At 42.3% G+C, this 18,097-nt stretch overlaps 1 protein-coding gene across 4 annotated transcripts in view; it reads left to right on the forward strand.

The window, feature by feature from the left end:
• Positions 1 to 1,220: 1,220 nt before the first annotated feature.
• Positions 1,221 to 18,097, forward strand: part of zdhhc14 (zDHHC palmitoyltransferase 14) — a 54,605-nt gene continuing 37,728 nt past the window's right edge. For 2 of the 4 annotated variants that reach the window (XM_080479928.1, XM_080479926.1), the window contains exons 1-2: positions 1,221 to 1,781; positions 2,247 to 2,541. In XM_080479928.1, the coding sequence (XP_080336054.1) occupies positions 2,300 to 2,541 (242 nt within the window). In that variant the 5' untranslated portion in view covers positions 1,221 to 1,781; positions 2,247 to 2,299. Of the gene's footprint in view, positions 2,027 to 2,246; positions 2,542 to 18,097 lie in introns of all 4 variants that reach the window. The other 2 variants (XM_080479929.1, XM_080479927.1) reach the window with 2 other exon arrangements.

Consider the following 18,097-nt stretch of genomic DNA (forward strand, 5'->3'; position numbering starts at 1 on the left):
ACATCGAGGCTGTTGTGACCCAAACCAATGTGCACCTCCAAAGATTTGTAACTATATACCATAGCGACACAGGTGCATGGAAAGGCTTTGATTGGTCCGCTCTCCAACTACATTTCCCAAGTTTGTTAGGCATACACATGAAATAAAACTTGAAATAAAATGATTATTCATTTTAAAAAAAGAATATCACATTTAAATCAAGGCACAAATGCTTCAATCACTGTCTAAGTGCCACAACACACCAACTTTTACTGGAAAGTAACTACCAATGAGTTTCATCCGATTTCAGGACAGATCTTTCAGAAGTTCAACGTTCCACCCTCGTGTTTTCGTGGTGAATTATTTTGCAGCACATACAACCTCAACACATAAAGGTCCATGTCGGCATCGAGGCTCCAGACTGCCGTTTGTGTCGTATTGACAGAGAAGAATACACTCGGCTTTTAAAAATAAACTTGTCATTGATTTAAGTCCCGTTTACACAACAATGTTTTCAAGTAAAAACTGAACATTTCAACACAACAGTGGTCATAGACACTGAAAACACAACTTTTGGAAAACAGCTCCAAAGGTGGTATTTTTTGTAAACGCTTCAGCTCCAAACGGGGAAAACACAACTTTTCTGAAACGATCCCACTGTGCATGCACACCGTGGCCATAGTGAATATTTCTTCTGTATATGTGTGAGTAAATCGACAATAACAAGGTTTGCATCCAGACTCCCAGTCCATATTCTCCTGGGACTTGTTGTTATAGCTCAGTAATAGCAATCTAACATCGTGGCCTGTCCACATGAATGTCTGTGTACTCATCATTGTTATTGTTTATTGCATATTGTTACATACATGCATGTGTGTGGTCTCATTACAAAAAACAAACAGCACCCACTAGTGGCCTGACATGCTAACTGCATTGCTTTCAGCATTTCTGCCATTTCAGCGTAAACAAGCATCATTTTCAAAACATTGTGGTGCAAACACAAAACTTATCTATAACGGAAACACAAAAACGATGCATTTTGAGTTTGCATGTTTTCCCAGTGTGGCTGGAGAGATGACCTGTCCTACACCAAGCATTTCACAGTACTTTGTATTCCTACTTCAAAACCTTTGTTTGCTAGAATGCCCTTGTGTTGGAGACATCAGGTGCCTTCTCACTGGGATTCCCCCTGAATGGTGGACCTGGGGGTGACAGGTCTGCAGCTCGTCAGTGAGTTGTGGGAGGAGCAGGCGGAGGAGGAAGAGGAGGAGGAGGAGCAGGCGGAGGCGCTGCTCTCGTGTTGATGTTTGTTGTTTGCGAGGGAGGCATCGCTGCGTGTGGAGAAGGACACAATGTGAGCGGAGGGGCTGTGGATCGGCCTGCCAGCACGCTTCACTATCCGGGGGGGAGGAAAATCTGCAACTTTTTTCCCCCCGAATACGCGACTGGAAGGCGAAGGTTTTCCGGTGATCGCCGGCCATATGGATGTAAGGTCGCCGCTCCGCGGTGCGCACGGACGAGGGCTGTGTTGGTGAACGACGGCCGGTCGGGATGCTGCCGGAGCCCGTCTGAGAGCAGCCCGCCGCGCTGGATCTACCTTCTTTTTTTTTTTTTTTTAAAACAACTTGTTCGGCGACGTGCCAATTCCCAAACTCCTCCAATGTGCCTTTCAACTTGTCTTAAATGGTGTTCTCGGCGTGCCCCTCGGCTCGGAAGCAGCCCGGATAAGGAGCGGAGCGGCTAGGCGACTACACCCCGACACGACGAGCGACGGACCGGCGCAGCGGCGCGTCTTCCCCTCGGTGAGGCGGCGCTTCGGCGGGCGGAGTGGACAGACACGCCTGGGCTGCGGAGGAGTCCCCCCCCCTTCCCTCTTACCTCTTACCTCCCCCCCGGGGGGTGGAGGTCTGCTCCTTCCCCGCCTCGTAGCTCCGGTGCTAGCTGTAAAGTTAACGTGAAGTTCCCGGTTGTCCCCTCCGGTCGCTAGCTGTTAGCCTCAGCGGCTCGCCGCGCCGAGCTAGCCCGGGGCGCAGGCCAACAAAGGCGGGTACGTTCAGCGGGGGTACGCGGGAGGACAAGCTAACGCCAGACGAGCTAGAACCCGCAGATATTTACCGTTTTTACGCTCCCAGACCTCCCAGACACGCGTCGTCGGGGCTAGCCGGGGCGACGTTAATATCAGGAAGTGTCTATTGCACGACTCTCAAACTTTTCCTTGCCCCCTCATGTCGGGGGAAAGTTGTGCTAAAGCTGTTTGTGCTCCGCAGAGGCTCCTCTGGCCCGGGATTATTCCAGCTGAGGGGATTCTACACGGGGATTGATGCATCTCGGGGTGTCTGAGTCCATGAGAGAGTGCGAGTACAGCCAGATCAGCACTCGCAGCTCCACACCGATGGAGACCCCCTTCAAGAAACGGACCCCGAAGAAGAGGAGGTGGGAGGCCTTCCCGGGTCAGAACAAGTTCTACTGCAATGGCAGGATTATGATGGCCAAGCAGACTGGGGTCTTCTACCTCACCCTCGTCCTCATCCTAGTCACTTGTGGACTCTTCTTCACCTTTGAGTAAGTATCATGTGAAAGTGTGCTCCCATCTGGCGTCCATTGAGGATTAGAGGATTCATTCCATTGGCTGATGGAGAGTTTAGACACACAGCAGTTATGTCAGCAGGAGTATGGCTGGATGTCCCCTGATCTCCTCGGGGTCAGATAATGTCAGGACACTCTGCTTTTCAGATTAGGCAGATGGACCCATGTAATTATGTGAAGGCTTATAGTTGAGGAGGTGAATTTTGTCTTTGGACTGTGTCTCATGATGACTGATCTGTGGTTCTCTGGGGGAAAAAAAAAAGAAAAGGTGTGGGTTCCTGTCCCGATTTGCTTATGGCTTGAATATGCAGCCAAAAAAAAAGTGCCCAGTGTTGTTGGTCATGCAGTCGGTGTACCCTCCAGCTTTGCATGAGATGGGTGTTTGCAAACAATCATTTACCAGAAGAGTCCTTGAGTCAAGATCTTGAATACTGATGAGCTGTGTGGACCCTCATCTGGAGCTAAAACCTTATGCCACCATACCTGTTTATGAGTGCGAGGTACATTTCAGTTACAGCTGCACAATATATCACATATTTATCGTGATTATGACAAAAACACTAGGGATTCAAGTCTCGCAAAAGACTGACTGTGCACAATGAATTATTTTCATGCGCTGTGCATCCATTATTTGCAGAAATTGCATAAACATGGTGGTATTAATCACTTGAACAATTGCAATCAACTGATGCAAACTGTTTGATTTTTTGGCATATATTACAATACATAACATAATCTAATGTCACATGTTCACCTGATAGTTTTCTGCTCTAATTTAAATCGAGCTGATCAGGGATTATTCCTATATTTATATGTCAAATAACCAGAAACAAACATCTTCTCTACGTCATTTCTACTTCCTCTGGTTGCAGGGTGGCTGGAGGTTTAGAGGCACCATTGTAACTAACATGCATGTTTTGTTTTCTGAGGGGCAGAAAAAAACTTGACACAAAACAGAGAACATGCAAACTCAACATAGAAAAGCTTGTCATCAAACCTGGTATGAAAACTAATGGTTATGTAGATTTAAAAAAAATTTTTATTTAATAAATGTTTTCCCAACTGGTTCAAGGTTCAAAATCTTTTCAGTTTAATGATTTCTATTTCTACAGAAAAAAAAAAATCAAGACCTAAATCTGGAGCCAACTTGTAGATAGATGATTCTTCACACTTTGGGCCTCCTGCACATGCTGATACTGATATCTGCACGTGTTTGTTTCCCCCGCTTGTAGAGAAAATCTGCTCTCTCTCTCGTCTATGAAAGTCACATGTCATGTCTGCTGTTATTGTAATGGCCGGCTGACAGATGCGTATGTAAATCTCAAACGCTTGTTGATTCGCACACGTGGCCAGAATTACATAAATTTCGTCATTGAGCATTTTGACGTAATTAAATCTCCGGTTTGACTGACGGGAATTCCTCCTTTCGGCCTGTGACAAATTTGATTTTGAAACCACGATCGACCGGCGCTGATCACATGCCAATAATGCTCCGTTTTTTTGTGATAATTTAGTGTTCGCGTGCCACTTGTGTTCTCTTAATCACAGTCCCACTGTCCTCAAAGGGACCCTCCATCTTTCTCCCACCGGTGGAGCAGCCTGTAATCAACACACAGAACATTGTTCACCACGCAGCATCACCCAGCGCTTCATCCTCGCCTCGTCCCAGATGTGCTAAATTGGCTCATTGTGATCGCCGATGCGACATGCAGGGATGGACGGCGACCTGCGTGCTGCCGGCGCGGGAGCGTACCGTTAGATATGTGTTCATTAGCCCCGAGTGCTCGCCCTGTCAGCTCCCATTGCGGTTAGTTCATCGGTGCTCGATAAGAATCCTGCTTCGTCATGAGATGTGCCGTTCAGTCAGACCTCTTTATCAGGGTGAAGTGCTGTACAAGTGTCGTACAATGCTTAACATGCAAATATGTTGAAGTCTGTCGCTCAGTATCTGCACCGTAAAGATAGACCCGCTTCATGATAAACACTCATCCACTACTTAATTATGCGTCCCTGTGCGGTCTGATGCAGTATTTATAGGATTTGTGTGTTGTTGCATGTCTGGGCGTCGTAATTAACATTATATTAAAATATGTCTTTCTAGGAACACTTCTCAATACAAGAGCACTGTTGAACAACAGCAACAGATTCAATAATAAAGAGTGGGAACTAATTGGCTTTGTAAAAGCAGAATTCAAGGCAGAGCCGGTTAGGTAGTAGAGAAGTTGGAAGACGGTTAAAGAAATCACCATCTGCTTTTGGTAATATGACGGAAGTCTGATGTTTTGAATGTTGGACTTGTGATTTTCTGAGGCTCCACAGATGCAGTGCTAATCTATCAGCAGTGACCTCTGGACCACTTCCTCTCTCAATACATTGTCACCTCAGCAGAGATACTGACATAACCCGTGACCAAAGGGCAGAGGGCTGCACAGAGGGCGCTGCAGGCTAAAGCGCCTGGTGCTGATAAATACTGGAAGAGGGCGTCCGTCCGTTTGAACCCGGATGGTCCTTGATACCTCCGCGTGGGGATGCCAGGTGCTTCCTGATCATTCCTATCCGTCCTGGGCCGGTTTCATTTCCTCCACTGTGGCCAGGCGGTGCGGCCCTGGTTCAGTGTTGAATCGTCCTCTGTTTGTTGTGACGACAGAGGATATTTTTCAGGAACACCAGACGAGCTCAAAGCCAGTTTTCAACTAAGCCCTGTCCACCCTGTTCAACTGTACATGCCCTCAGGCCGGCCAAGTCCTCCTGACTTTCCCTCTCTCTCTCATCAGCTGAAAGGAGACATTTATCGGACAGGGTGATAGTCAGCAGACCTGCACATTGGCCTCTGTTGTCATTAACTGTAATGCATTTCGATTAGTTGTGTTTTCCCCGCCTAACTCACCAGTTGTCAGCATAGTCTATACGAGCCCATCAGTCTGTTGAATAGGCTTTGTGTTCCAACGTGGTCGTTCAGGTTGGACTGAAGTGGATGACGCTGGGTCCAGATAGAAAGATAGTCGGTCTCACAATGAAAGCACACACACTTCTGTCAGGAACTGTGTACAGTGTCTGTTCAGCTGAGATATTGTAGTTGTAAGTCGGCCTTCATGATATCAAGTGAACTCCTCTAATCTTGTGGAGGATTGTAATAACGATGTGATTCGTGATAAATATAAACACTAAAGTTAATGAAAACGTCTCGAGTGTTTGGTTTGATCCGATCATTTTACGAGACTGATTTTATAATGAGTTTTGTTTCCTGCTATACAGTGAAAGTTTTGAAGGTTAGCGTTGACTCAGTTAGTGACTGGTAAACCAAAGCCACAGTGTCTTCGCCTACATTCGTCTGATTTGTGTGGTCCACACAGAGTGGACAGATGGTGTGCGTTTTAGGGCCGGAGACGTGTAGAGCACATCAGCCAAAAATCTTTCTATATCTCTTATTTCATTTTTTCTTTTTTTTTCTTGCTTGTTTTCTTTTGTCTCTGTCTAAGGGGCACTCAACCATGCACAATAAAGCCTGTTAGAGCCCGACAGACTTTGGTCTGTTTATTATTCTGTTGCTGGCCCCCTCCCACAGACGTCCGTGTGGACTGTTGTTGCACATGTTGCATCGGTTCCCTCATGTGCCATAAAGGTTCACCCCGGCAGATGTTTGAAGGGGTGCTCTGGAACAGTCTTGGGTCAAGAGAAAGAAAAAACACTTTTGAGTTTTGTAATATTTGGAGTGAGCCAAACTGCAGGATGGAAGAGACGGTCAGTAATGGTATCATGCTGTGACATTAAGCTGAATCAGCCTTATTGATCTGACACGAGAGGAAGTCAAGTTTAACGTGCATAAAACTGGCATTGAGATATTTAGACATTGCTGCAAGACAGACACTTCCATGTCCGTGCCGTCTGTGGACAGACTCTTTGTCTAATTTCTACGCATTTGAGATAACTTTACCCCGCCACTGTGGGCAAATGTAAACTGTTTACCATCCAGCAGGAAGTGCTCTGCAAAGAGGAGCCATAACCTTGATGACTTGTTGCGTGTGTGAGTTTATCTATACCAGTTTTCCTGCATGTATTGTTTGATAAACTCAACGGGATAGTCTAAAACAACAACAAGGAAAACGCTCAGAAAATAGGCCAGATTTAGAAGGGTTTATTGGTATGTATTAAAAAAATATATATAAAAATGTCCCAGAAGATATTGTGTGTATTAAAAGCCATTTGAAAGCCTTTAGTCGCAATCTTCAAGTGACTTTAAATGCTGCAGTAGTACAAGAGACTTTTAACCATGCAGTAATCTGCAGGTTATCATTTGGTTCCATTCCATTAAAGATTTCAAAAGGAAGACTGAGGCCTTGTTTACATGATGTTTTAAGTGAAAACGCATTGGTCATTGATATAAAAACATTTCTCATTTACACGACAATATTTTGAAAACGAGGTCCGTCCTTTACATGGAAATGGCAGAAATGCTAGAAATGTTGTAGTTGACATGCCAGGCCACAAGTTGGCTCTGTCGGTTATTTTTCTAATGAAACTACACACATTTGCACAGAACACAATACAATATAAACATTAACAATGACGGGTACACGGACATTTGCATGGACAGATTGCAAAGTCGGTTGCCTCTCGACTATAAAACCACCAAGTCCCAGGAGCAGGTGGACCGGGAGTCACGATACTGGAGTCTGCCATTGATGTTCTTGCTGATCTACTTGCGCAGGTGCAGTAGAAGCATTTACACCAGCCACGATTCCATGGACGCAAAGTCAGAGCATTTAAATTCCTCCTTGTGATCCGTTTTCAAATAGTTGTGTTTTCAGTGGCTCTGAGCGCTGTTGTTGTGTAAACGGACACAGAAAACGTGACGAAAGTTTTCCGTTTTCACGTGAAAAGCCTCAAAGCTCTGCCAAAAACGTCATCAAAGTGCCAATCATGTGAAAGTTTGGTGATGAAACGAAAACGATTTTGAGCAGAAGTCCAAAAACATATCTCGTAACGTCATAGTGATGAGTAACAATACCTTTTCAGATCAGGCGGGTTCACAGTGTCTGGGTAAATGATGTCTGTTGTTCTGAGTGTGGCTAGCAGGTTAGCAGCAACAGTTGTTGTTCTTTGCAGGTTAATCTGGTTGATTATATAATCAACCAGATTATGGCAGGTTTTTTTTCTCCACTTATTCTGCTGAGTGGACACAGGCTTTTACTTGAAAAGGTTCTCTAGTTCTTCACACATAGCCATGGTCCTATTTTCCTCAATAGCTGCTTTTATCGTTTAATTTGTCTCTACCATATAACGTTTAAATACAATACAAATGACTTTCAAATTACACTTACTCTCATTTTTATCATGATTTGTTTTCAATGACCATCCGTCCTCTGGTGTCTTCACAATTTTTTTTGCTGATTCAAACAAACGCCTTGATTAGAAACGGCTGAATTCCAGAGCTGCATTATATTAATGAGAGCAGCACATTACGTGATGCAGGCCTATGTAGGCTTTTTGCTTATTTCAGTGGCCCAAGAAAAGAGTGTGAGGCTGTGATTTAAACGCCGTGCATGTTTAGTTACATCTAATTTATATCCCTCTGTAAAAGCTGTAACGGTTTTATTTATGGAGCCTGTTGGAGCAGCACACTGTTGGGGAGTGGATGCTGTCTGACAGGATTAATTCAGTGGAAAGAAATCGCCACGCTGTGCAACAAGAGAGCTCAAGATCCAGTCGCCAGTCATTCATCTCCTTTAAAGCGGCTAAAGATGATTTGTTCTTCTCTTCAGTCTCCTAATTCCAGCCTACTGGTAGTTTTTACACGTTACTGCATATTGGACCAGAAGAGTAGTAGGCATTACAAGTTTTTGCGAAAGTCACTGCAGCGTTTCTCTACTTTTCAGTTGTCTACTGAATCCTGATTTGATTTGGAGAAACATGAGAGCCACTATGACAAGTGGATGTTTACAAATAATGCTGTTATAAATTCCACATTATAGTTTTGATGTATAAACTGGTCAAATTGGTTTCTACCAATTGAAGTTGACTCGGATGGAAATCCCTCAAATCTCTTGATGGTATGATGAAGTTTTGAAATCCAGGTATAGGTGCATCTAAAATAATGCAATTAGTTTTACACCTATGCCCTGTGAAATATAATGGTAGTATTTATAGATTTTAATTGTTACAATTAGGCCGTCTGGCTAAGAAAATATGACAAAACATCTGATCGTATGATATATTGTAGTATTTTGAGGTGCCGTATGTTGGATTTCCGTGAGTTAAAAGTAATATTTCAAAAGGTTGGAACAAAAAAAGGCTTGAAGTACTTTATTAATTTGTGGAAAATGTAAAATAGATGCTAGTTTCACATGTTGGATCACTACTGGGATAAAATAAAAAAAAAGGTTTCCATATCATTCTTTTTAGATGCAGCATTTGTAATTTAGACTCTATAAAGGCACAGTATGTAAAGTTTTTTATGAATGTATTTTTTTTATATATATAAATTACAGAAAACAACGGTCATGATGTCATTCAGATGTTGTCCATTTGTGGTCCTCTAGGTATGGGTAATGGAGTTATTGAGGTTGTTTGCAGCTCTTCTGCCTCCGCATCTGGTGTTGGGACGAGTCTTGAGTTTGACAGAATGGAGAGGAAGGTCACCTGGAAATGTGCTGGCAGGCTGAATATATTTTTTTTTACGATGCGATAAAGATTCTCAGTGAGTTCAGCAGTTTTTTGTAAATGTGATTAAACTTTACTGTGAAAGAGGAAGGCCCAGGTAAATCCTCTCTAAAGATAACATCATAACGCCTGGGTTTTTACTGTTTCTATGCTCATTTACTCGAGAACTCCATGAAGAAAAGAAAAGCATTTTCATGTGACATACCAGCAATGGGCTTTGTAGAAATGTTGCCCCTCTGCATGAGAAGTTACTTATCACTGTTTGTTGAAAAGAAATCTCCCTTGACGTAGGAATGAAGTAATACCAGTTTCTCCCAGCATGGTTATTGTTTGTCCACAGGTTTGATAATAGAAGACCCAGTGAAAGAGAGAGAGGCCACTTTATGCACACCTGCAGGCCATGTATAGCTGCTCCTTCAGAAATACAATAGCTCTCAAGACCCTTTTAGCAAACACGCCCTTTCTTCTGCTGGTCCACACCTGAAACTTCAATTCAGTGAAGAAGAGCAGATGATCTTTGTTTTTTTGTCAAAAAACAAACTATTGTGAAACAGTATATATATTTTTCAATAATTGTTTATTGGCCCATGGAGTGTACAACAATACAGTATAAACATATACAATGCCCATTTCTGATATACCACAATGAACATAATACAAATATCAACATAAAAACAAAGTCAGATTGAACAGGAAACAGGACCCCCGAACTTAAAACCCTCGCGACTCCACCCCTCCCTCCAAGACCCACGAAACAGTATTTTTGAACGGTCACACCCATGGTAGACGTGGTCTCTCAAGGATTGACATACATTCTTCTCAGGCCAAGCTGTCTAATAGCTCAGTCCTATTCCAGAGGGAAGGCGGGTGTACACTGACGACCTTTTTGTCAACGAAAGAAAGTTGGGAAAAAAACAAAGCAAGAGCAATTCAGAAATGTCACAATGTTAAAATGCACCCAAATGATAGTTTGCGTATTCCCATTAACCGTAACACTAGAAGATATCCACAGTGTACTTCTATCTTGAACCTTTTCCCTGAACTGAAACGCTCTTTGACTGTGACCCCATTTGCATGACGTTGCAAGTGAAAACACAGTGCCTTTGTATTTTTGTTTCAGAAAGGTTACTACAGTTTGAAATCGAAAATGACAGAAACACTTATATTATACTATATATATATATTACATTAATATGATAGATGTAGTTTTCATGTTGGGCCACTAGTGGCTGCTGTTGGTTGTTTTGGGTATGAAACCACACACATATGCAGAGAACAATACGCTCAACATTTATAATGGCGAGAACTATTTACTGTATCCGTGGTGCACATGCGTAGGAGCAGCGTTTTCTAAAAGCTCCGTTGGCACAGAGATGGAGTCGGAACGTTTCCTGAAAGTTCCACCTTGGGAGTCATTTTCAAAAAGTTGCCTTTTCAGAGGTTTCAACCACTGTTGGTGCGTTTTGGGTGTTCCTTTACACGACAAGGGTTTTGTGTTTTCACTTGAAAACATTGTCAAGTAACCAGAGCCACTGTATTCGCTAAGCTTGATTTATTTCATTTGGAGTGTCTGGGTGTAATTGTGCTTCTTGTTATATTGTTGCACGTTGTTGCCATCGTAGCCCCTGAGTCAGTGGAGTTTCCTTGACTTAATCACGTGCATTGTATCAGGTGTCAAACTTACAAGATTGCTAATATAATACCAGTATGTAGGAGCTTTTAGAGTAGCTGGCCTCCACTCGGTTAAACAGGCAAAATCAACATTTACAAATAGAAGCACAAAAGAGCAAACAGGAGCAAACAGGAGTTCTCTTTCTCAATGGTTTGGCCACGTTGGTCATTTCAGAAGTGGACGTTTTGGATGTAGCTTTGTTCATCAGAGACATTATTGCCGTTGTCTGCTCTGTCTGTCACTGAGGCTTATTGCAACCAGGTGTCATGTCGAGCTGTTTGTTTTCTGTTCCACTGTGGGAATCCGCTCCGTGACTGTCCTCAAGCCTTTAATCAACCCCACGCCCGCTCTTCGTCACAGATCCTTCATCTAGCCTCTCCTCCTCCCTTTTCCCTCGTGGTAGCTGAGAGCGCCACACATGTGGAAACGTCACGTTTACAGATTAGGAGGGTTCGCCAAAGCATAACTGACCAGCGCTGTGCCATGTGCAATGGACATTTGTTTGGAACGTGGCAGTAAATCACAATTTCATGAAACAGCCTGGGCTAAAATAGAACAATGTGCAAAAGCTTGTCATGGTCGCTTGTTTCGTTGTAAAATCACTTGGCCTACAGCTAAGAGAAGGCTCTTATTCTGCCCTTGTCTGCCATCAAAAGCAATCAAAATGTAATAAAAGGCAAGCCCGACAAAGCCTCATATCCATGTTGCCCAGATGAGTAATGAGACTTTGGAGCGAAAGGGTACAAAGCCAAGTGCTTGAAATGCATTTTAACACAACGTTACGTACTTTTCAAACTGTGCTGCTGTTTTGTACTAAATCGGTGTTGCTATTATCTCAGCAGGGAAGAATATTGCAGCCCACATTCTGTATGCATTGAGGGGTTTTTGTGTCGATCATTGGACATTGAGCGAGGGTTTATCCCAGGTGACTTTGAATGGACGGTCAGTGACGGATACAGAGTGTGGCGAGCGCCACGTGGTCACATCAAGCCGAGATGAAAGTCCCCCGAAGCTTAACTCCCAGCTGAGTTTTGAAAAACTGCTTGGCATCGTAAGAGGATTTGATGGGTAATGTGATAACCGTAATCTGTACTGGATTATTGTTGAGATTAGTGCACCCTTTGAGAAGCAAATCAGTAGAAAAGCTTCAGGAGTTTCTTTTAAGGTAGGGAGATTACCTGTGGTATTCAGTCCCACCATTGCACAGAAGTGATTTTACGAGCAGGTCTTAGCATGGTGCTGGGCACCGGCGACAGATATTTGGTTCAAATTTCATGATTGTCATATTTGCTTGTCAGCATTGATATAAAGGTGAAATAGTGAAACCCATCCTATTAAAGAAGTACGTGCAGATGTAAATATTTCAGTTCTGTTGAGCCTTCTGCTGTATTTCTCACATATTGTTTTCATACAATGACATGACACTATGACGTGATTTTATTAGTTCTTAAAGACATCGAGACGATGTGTCAGTATTGTCGACGTCACCAGTGCGTAGGACAATGCAGACGGTCTGTATCCAACAACTGTCTGTAAATAAAACCTCAGATTTCCCTTCATTTATGAGGTCAAAGAAATGTGCTTATGTATGCCTCCCAGCCGCAAGCATAGATATAGAAGACAACCTGCAGCTGTCCAATCAGAAGATAAGCATTATTGACATTAAGGTACTCTAAACCAACTCCTATCCTACATGAATATAACCGTTAGTTGTTGCCAATTTGTAAACTTAAGGTGTATGATGGAAATAAATGGGAGGGGGTTGATTATGAGAGTTATGATATCATGCATTTCTTTTTGTCAGCATTTGGGAATGTTGCTAATAGAAGACATGAGGTTCACAAAAGACTCATTTTTTAAACTTGAAAACGTTAATTGCTACTGGGACTGCATGGTATTAGGTGAACATACAATATGTGATAATGTTGTAAAACATTGCGATAACGGTATTATTTGTGGTAAATACAAACACATTGTCTTTGTGCTTTGGGATTTTTACTCCCAAATAACGGTGTTCTTTCTGTTGCCACATTAGCTGTGACTGGATTTCTCATAGATGGTACATCACTGTCAGGTCAGTGGATCCAAAATGCAAAATTTAGCTTTTATTGTTTTTATCCGCATTCCAAACTCAGCTGATATATTCTGATCATTCTTGTGAAACAAATAACAACTACTTCCTCTTTTAAAGTCAAAAATAACAAAGCGATTGTATGAACCACAAAATGACCAGGTACCGAGGTGGATTCCAAACCAACTGTATTTTGTTTTTGTTGTCTTCCCTTCGACTTTAAAAAAGCCGCCCTGAAAAATAATCACTAATGTCAACTTTAATCAACTGCCTTGAATTGACCACCCAGGGTTAAATGCAGGCGTGTCGGGGATGGAGTATAATGCTGGTCTTTGTCTGCACATTTTCTCCAGGGTTGGTTTTAATATAACCAGCTTAGGCCAGTATTTCTCAAAGCATTTTTCACAGACAAGAATGTCACAAGAATGTTGCGAGAGCGTATCAATGCTCTTCGTCTATACTTAGAAGGAGCGGTTAGTTATGGGGGCCTCAAATTTGAGTTACTATTTCATCAAAGGAACTGCAGGAAAAGGAAGAAAAAAAAACTTGCTGGAAAAACCTGATGTTCTATTCTGATAGGCAAATGCACTGTTTGTGCAAATATTTGGTTGGAAAAGAAATTCTTTTTAAAACAATATTCCGAACCTGGACACATTGTACTTGCAATGCGAAGGGATGGTGAGATTTGCTCTTATTATATTTTATGACTCGAAGTAACTTCAGTTTAAAGAATGGTGAATTAGATGAATATTGATGAGCTTAGAAATTATAGTTCAACGTGAAATAAATGCATTTGAGTGATGAACTCAACCATGGCAAAATAAACTTTTAATGACCTAACGATTCTTTTAGTGCAATGAATGTATAAACCATTTAGCTTCCCTATGTAAATATGAAGTCACCATTAAGTTTTTTTCATTGTGTCACGCTGCTTATTGCTCCCCAAGTGCTCAAATCCATCTTCTGATTGAAGTCATTACTCAGTGTGCATTATGCTACTGTTGGCCTAACTGTGACATGCGCCAATATCTCCTCAGGACGTGTCAACCATATATCATTGTGCGATGTGCCAGAGGAGTTGGCTGTCATAGATTTATTGCAGCCACATTATACAGAGTTTAGGAAATCAAGTATTTATCAGTGCAAGCTGGCAAAGCGCCGTCGTGTCTCACCTTGTCTTTAAAGTCTATTTTAGTCTGGTAGTTTGCTCCTGAGATATCAGCTGATTCGAAGAGTTTTGACAGTCACTCCGAGATGAGTTTATTTTTGCATTTTCTGCTCTGCCTGTTTGGATATGTATTTGATTGTGGAGTTTACAGAGAAAATCGGAGGTGAGTGGACTTTTTAGAGCTCGTCTGACTTCAGGTCAAGTTGATTATCGGTGCCGTCACCACCGGTCACTAATGGCTTCAGTATCAAATGTTCAAGTGGGTTTGAAACTTTACACTTTGTTAATAAAATGTGATCTCTGAACGTGTGCTGTGGCGTCTGGCACCAAGAAGATAACGGCAGATCTCTGATGTCCTGCAGGACCCCAAAATGGGTCCTCCGATGTGTGTCCATTATATGCCCCAGATACTCAATTGTACTTTGGATCAAAAACTCATCATTGTGCTCCTCCAACCGTTTTCACTTTGTGGCAGGGAAAAATACTGTACTGAAAGAACCCATCACAGTTCCTTTTGTGAAGTGACCTTGAGCCTTGACCTCGTTTTAAAAAGCCTTTAAATATATTATTATTATTATTATTATTATTATTATTATTAATACAAAATCTTAAATTTTCTTGTGCAGTTGTATATCAGTATGTTGATAAGTCAAGTTATTTCAAAAGATTTTTGTGGACCTGTTTTGAAACAGGTCCGCCGTCTTCCCTTGCGTCTTGATCCAGTTCTGATGCTCACATGCTCATTTGTGGTGTTAACATTGGTACCCTGACTGTGACTGTGCAGCCATATACACAACAAATGGTGATGTAATCTGTTTCCAAGTTATTTTAATCAGAATTAGCTTTAACTGAAATTTGATTTCTGGATTGGATCGCAGCTTTCACCCTCACTAATTACATCAATGACCCTTGGATTTTCACGACTCTCTCACTGGTTCACAGCTTTTCCTTCCTCTAGCCACTTTTCATAGAAACTGAATACTGCAGACTGGAAACACCCAGCTGCTGATTTAGAGATGCCCTGACTCATAAATTCAACCAAATCCTTCCACTTGTCCATTTTCTAGCTTCTGACTCATCAACTTTATGAACTGAATGTTCTCGTGCTGCCTGATATATCGCTACACTCACTTGTGTGTTATTGATATCAATGTAATTCACTTTCTGTGTTAGTGGTCATAATATTTTGGCTGATGGATGTGTGTATTGACACACCATGCATTATTTATCATGAAGACAGAATGACCCTCAGTAAAGACGGTCCTGACAGTCGTTTGGTTCGTCCCTGCCTTTTGTCATCATCTCGGCCTGTGTGGTCACCATCGGTGTCCGCACGGTTTCTGGACGATATCCAGAAATTATTCAGTCCTCCTGTTTAGCATCCAAAAGGTCTGTTGAGGCACTTAAAAAGAATTTAATGAATGTCATCGTTCTGTCTCTTATTGAACGATTTTTTTTTTCTTTTTCTTTTTATTTTTTCTGTACCTCGGAGGCTTCAGCTCACTCATGTGGCTGTTTCCAGGGTAACCACATTCCCTTTCGAAATTTACCATGTCTGACATTGGATACTGTCCGTATCCATGGCAACAAAGCCCCCGAAGTCCCAGTTAAATATAAGATTTGGTATCGAACAAAGAAATGAAGACATAACTTTGGAAATGCCCAGGTCCGTGTCGATACCTGCCGTCCGCAGCCTTGAAGACAATGGAGAGTTGTAGAAATTGCTTGTGGGTTTTACCGCTTATGTTCACAGTGATGGACAAAGATTGATTTTTGGGACATTTTCTTCAGGGGGAACTTACACCAGGCAAGATGTTGCTTACCTGCAGTGCGTGCACGTATCTGTATTGATCCACGTCTATGGGAGAGGCAGGCTGGATGTTGCATATGCTCGCTCTCTCTCTCTCTCTCTCTCTCTCTCTCTCTCTCTCTCTCTCTCTCTCTCTCTCTCTCTCTCTCTCTCTCTCTCTCTCTCTCTCTCTCTCTCTCTCTCTCTCTCTCTCTCTCTCTCTCTCTCTCTCTCTCTCTCTCTCTCTCTCTCTCTCTCTCTCTCTCTGTCTCTGTCTCTCTCTATCCCCCCCCCCCCTCCCTCCCTCCTGGCTTTGGTGTTTAATCTCTGTCCAACTCTACAGACCTGTCACTTTACACCACACACGGCTGCCTTTTCATTAGATTCTTGATGTCCAACACACTTAGGCACAGCTCTTGAGGACAGAGGCAGCTGCTTGTTCGGCTCGCAGCTATTTCCATCACCATTTGCCAGATGACAGGTTTTCTAAAATATAAACGTTGTCACTGGAAGAAAGCACAAATCTACGTGTTGTCTGTTTTTCTGTAGCGAGAGTGAGAGGCGAAAGAACGAGCAGCTCGTTCCACGCATGTGTTCATTTTTATTTCTAAACAGCGATTTGACATTTCAGTCGATCACTTGACTTTCTCATCTATTCCTTTGGAAAACCATTGAAATCTTTGCTTTGGGTTAATTGTTACAGATGTAGCGCCCTCACACAAAGTCTGCCAAGCGTTTTACAACTGCAGTGAGTTTCCATTAGCGCCTCTAATTAGCAGATTCATTAATGTGATGTGTGACCAGTCATACTGAGACAGATTGAATGGGTGGAGGGAGATATGTGAAGGGGTGACATCAGAACTGTCTGCTAACCCGGGGCAAATGTAGACAGACAGTGGCAAGCTGTGAACTGTAGCCTTCTGGTGCTGCCAGACACTGCTGCTTGGAAGTTCTCTCATGCAGCTTCGTCCAAGCAGAGACTTTTTAGATTATTTCCACTTCACGAAATGTAATGGTGACTTTTCCATTGACAGCAGAGTGCAAAGACTTGAAGCTGGTGCGAGGAGGAAAATGTGCAGTTGTGTTGGTTTTATTTTTTTTATCACTTAATGCGAGGGAGAAATCAGTGTTTGGTGTGACCAGTCTTTACCTTCAAAGCCGCATGAGGAGATGTGTGGTACAGACGAGCTCCTATCCTTCAGTTTCTCCATGTAATCCTGATCATGTTAAGATCAGAGCTCTGCCGACACAATCACTTCCAGGACCCCTTTTTCTTAAAAAAAAAAAAAAAGAATCACTGGCGGTTTGTTTTGGTGCTCTAATACGTTTTGGTTTTTTGCTTCGTGCCTGGAAGCGTCAAAAATGTATCAGCATCATCACATAGCAAAGGACTGAGCTCTTTTCCTGCATTAGAAGAGTAGCCTTCACTCCTCAGCATTTCTCAAGGAAATGTCATCTCAGTAGAGCCGAAATGGTCTGAAATCTGCTGGTAGTCTCTTGTTATTTGTTTCTTCTCTGTCAGTCGACGCAAAAGGCTTTTTCTGAAGACGTATGTTCGGTTCCTTCAAGCACACGAGGACCATCACACATGGTGTACCTTTGTGAGCTGTTTAATGGATTTGTGGCATTGGTGTATCCCACAATCATGGTAATTTGATGCACATTCGTAAAGTTTACTTAAACAAATTGGGTAAAAACAGCTGTGGCATTTCTTTTCATTTCTAATTTGAATATAGCTTTATTATTCATTGACGAAAAGTCCACAAATCTGTTAAAACAAGACAGTTCCTTTTATTTAGCAAAAGGTTTTGCAGGCTAAATTTAGTTTTTATGGAGACTTATGACTTATTTTCTCTTTTAAAAATATGTGGAATTAAACAGCCATTTGTCAACATTTATAAATAGATGGTTTTGTTTGACATTTTTGGGGTGGGGTTCGAGCTGTGTAACCACAACATCCGGCACTGTAGTAGCAGTCGGTTAATGCAGAATATGAGATGACCCTACTTTTTTAGACCAACTTCGAGCAAAATAAAAAAACAATAAGGTCAGTGTCACATTCGGATCACTACATCTTTCTGTAAATACAAGTTATTTCAGGACCAAAGGCTGTTCACACTGAAGTCTCTGTGCAGTTGTTTTTAAATGAGAATGCTGTAGGTAGGTTATTTT

The sequence above is a fragment of the Lipophrys pholis genome, assembly GCF_963383615.2.
Source record: "Lipophrys pholis genome assembly, chromosome: 14".
Lineage (NCBI taxonomy): Eukaryota > Metazoa > Chordata > Actinopteri > Blenniiformes > Blenniidae > Lipophrys > Lipophrys pholis.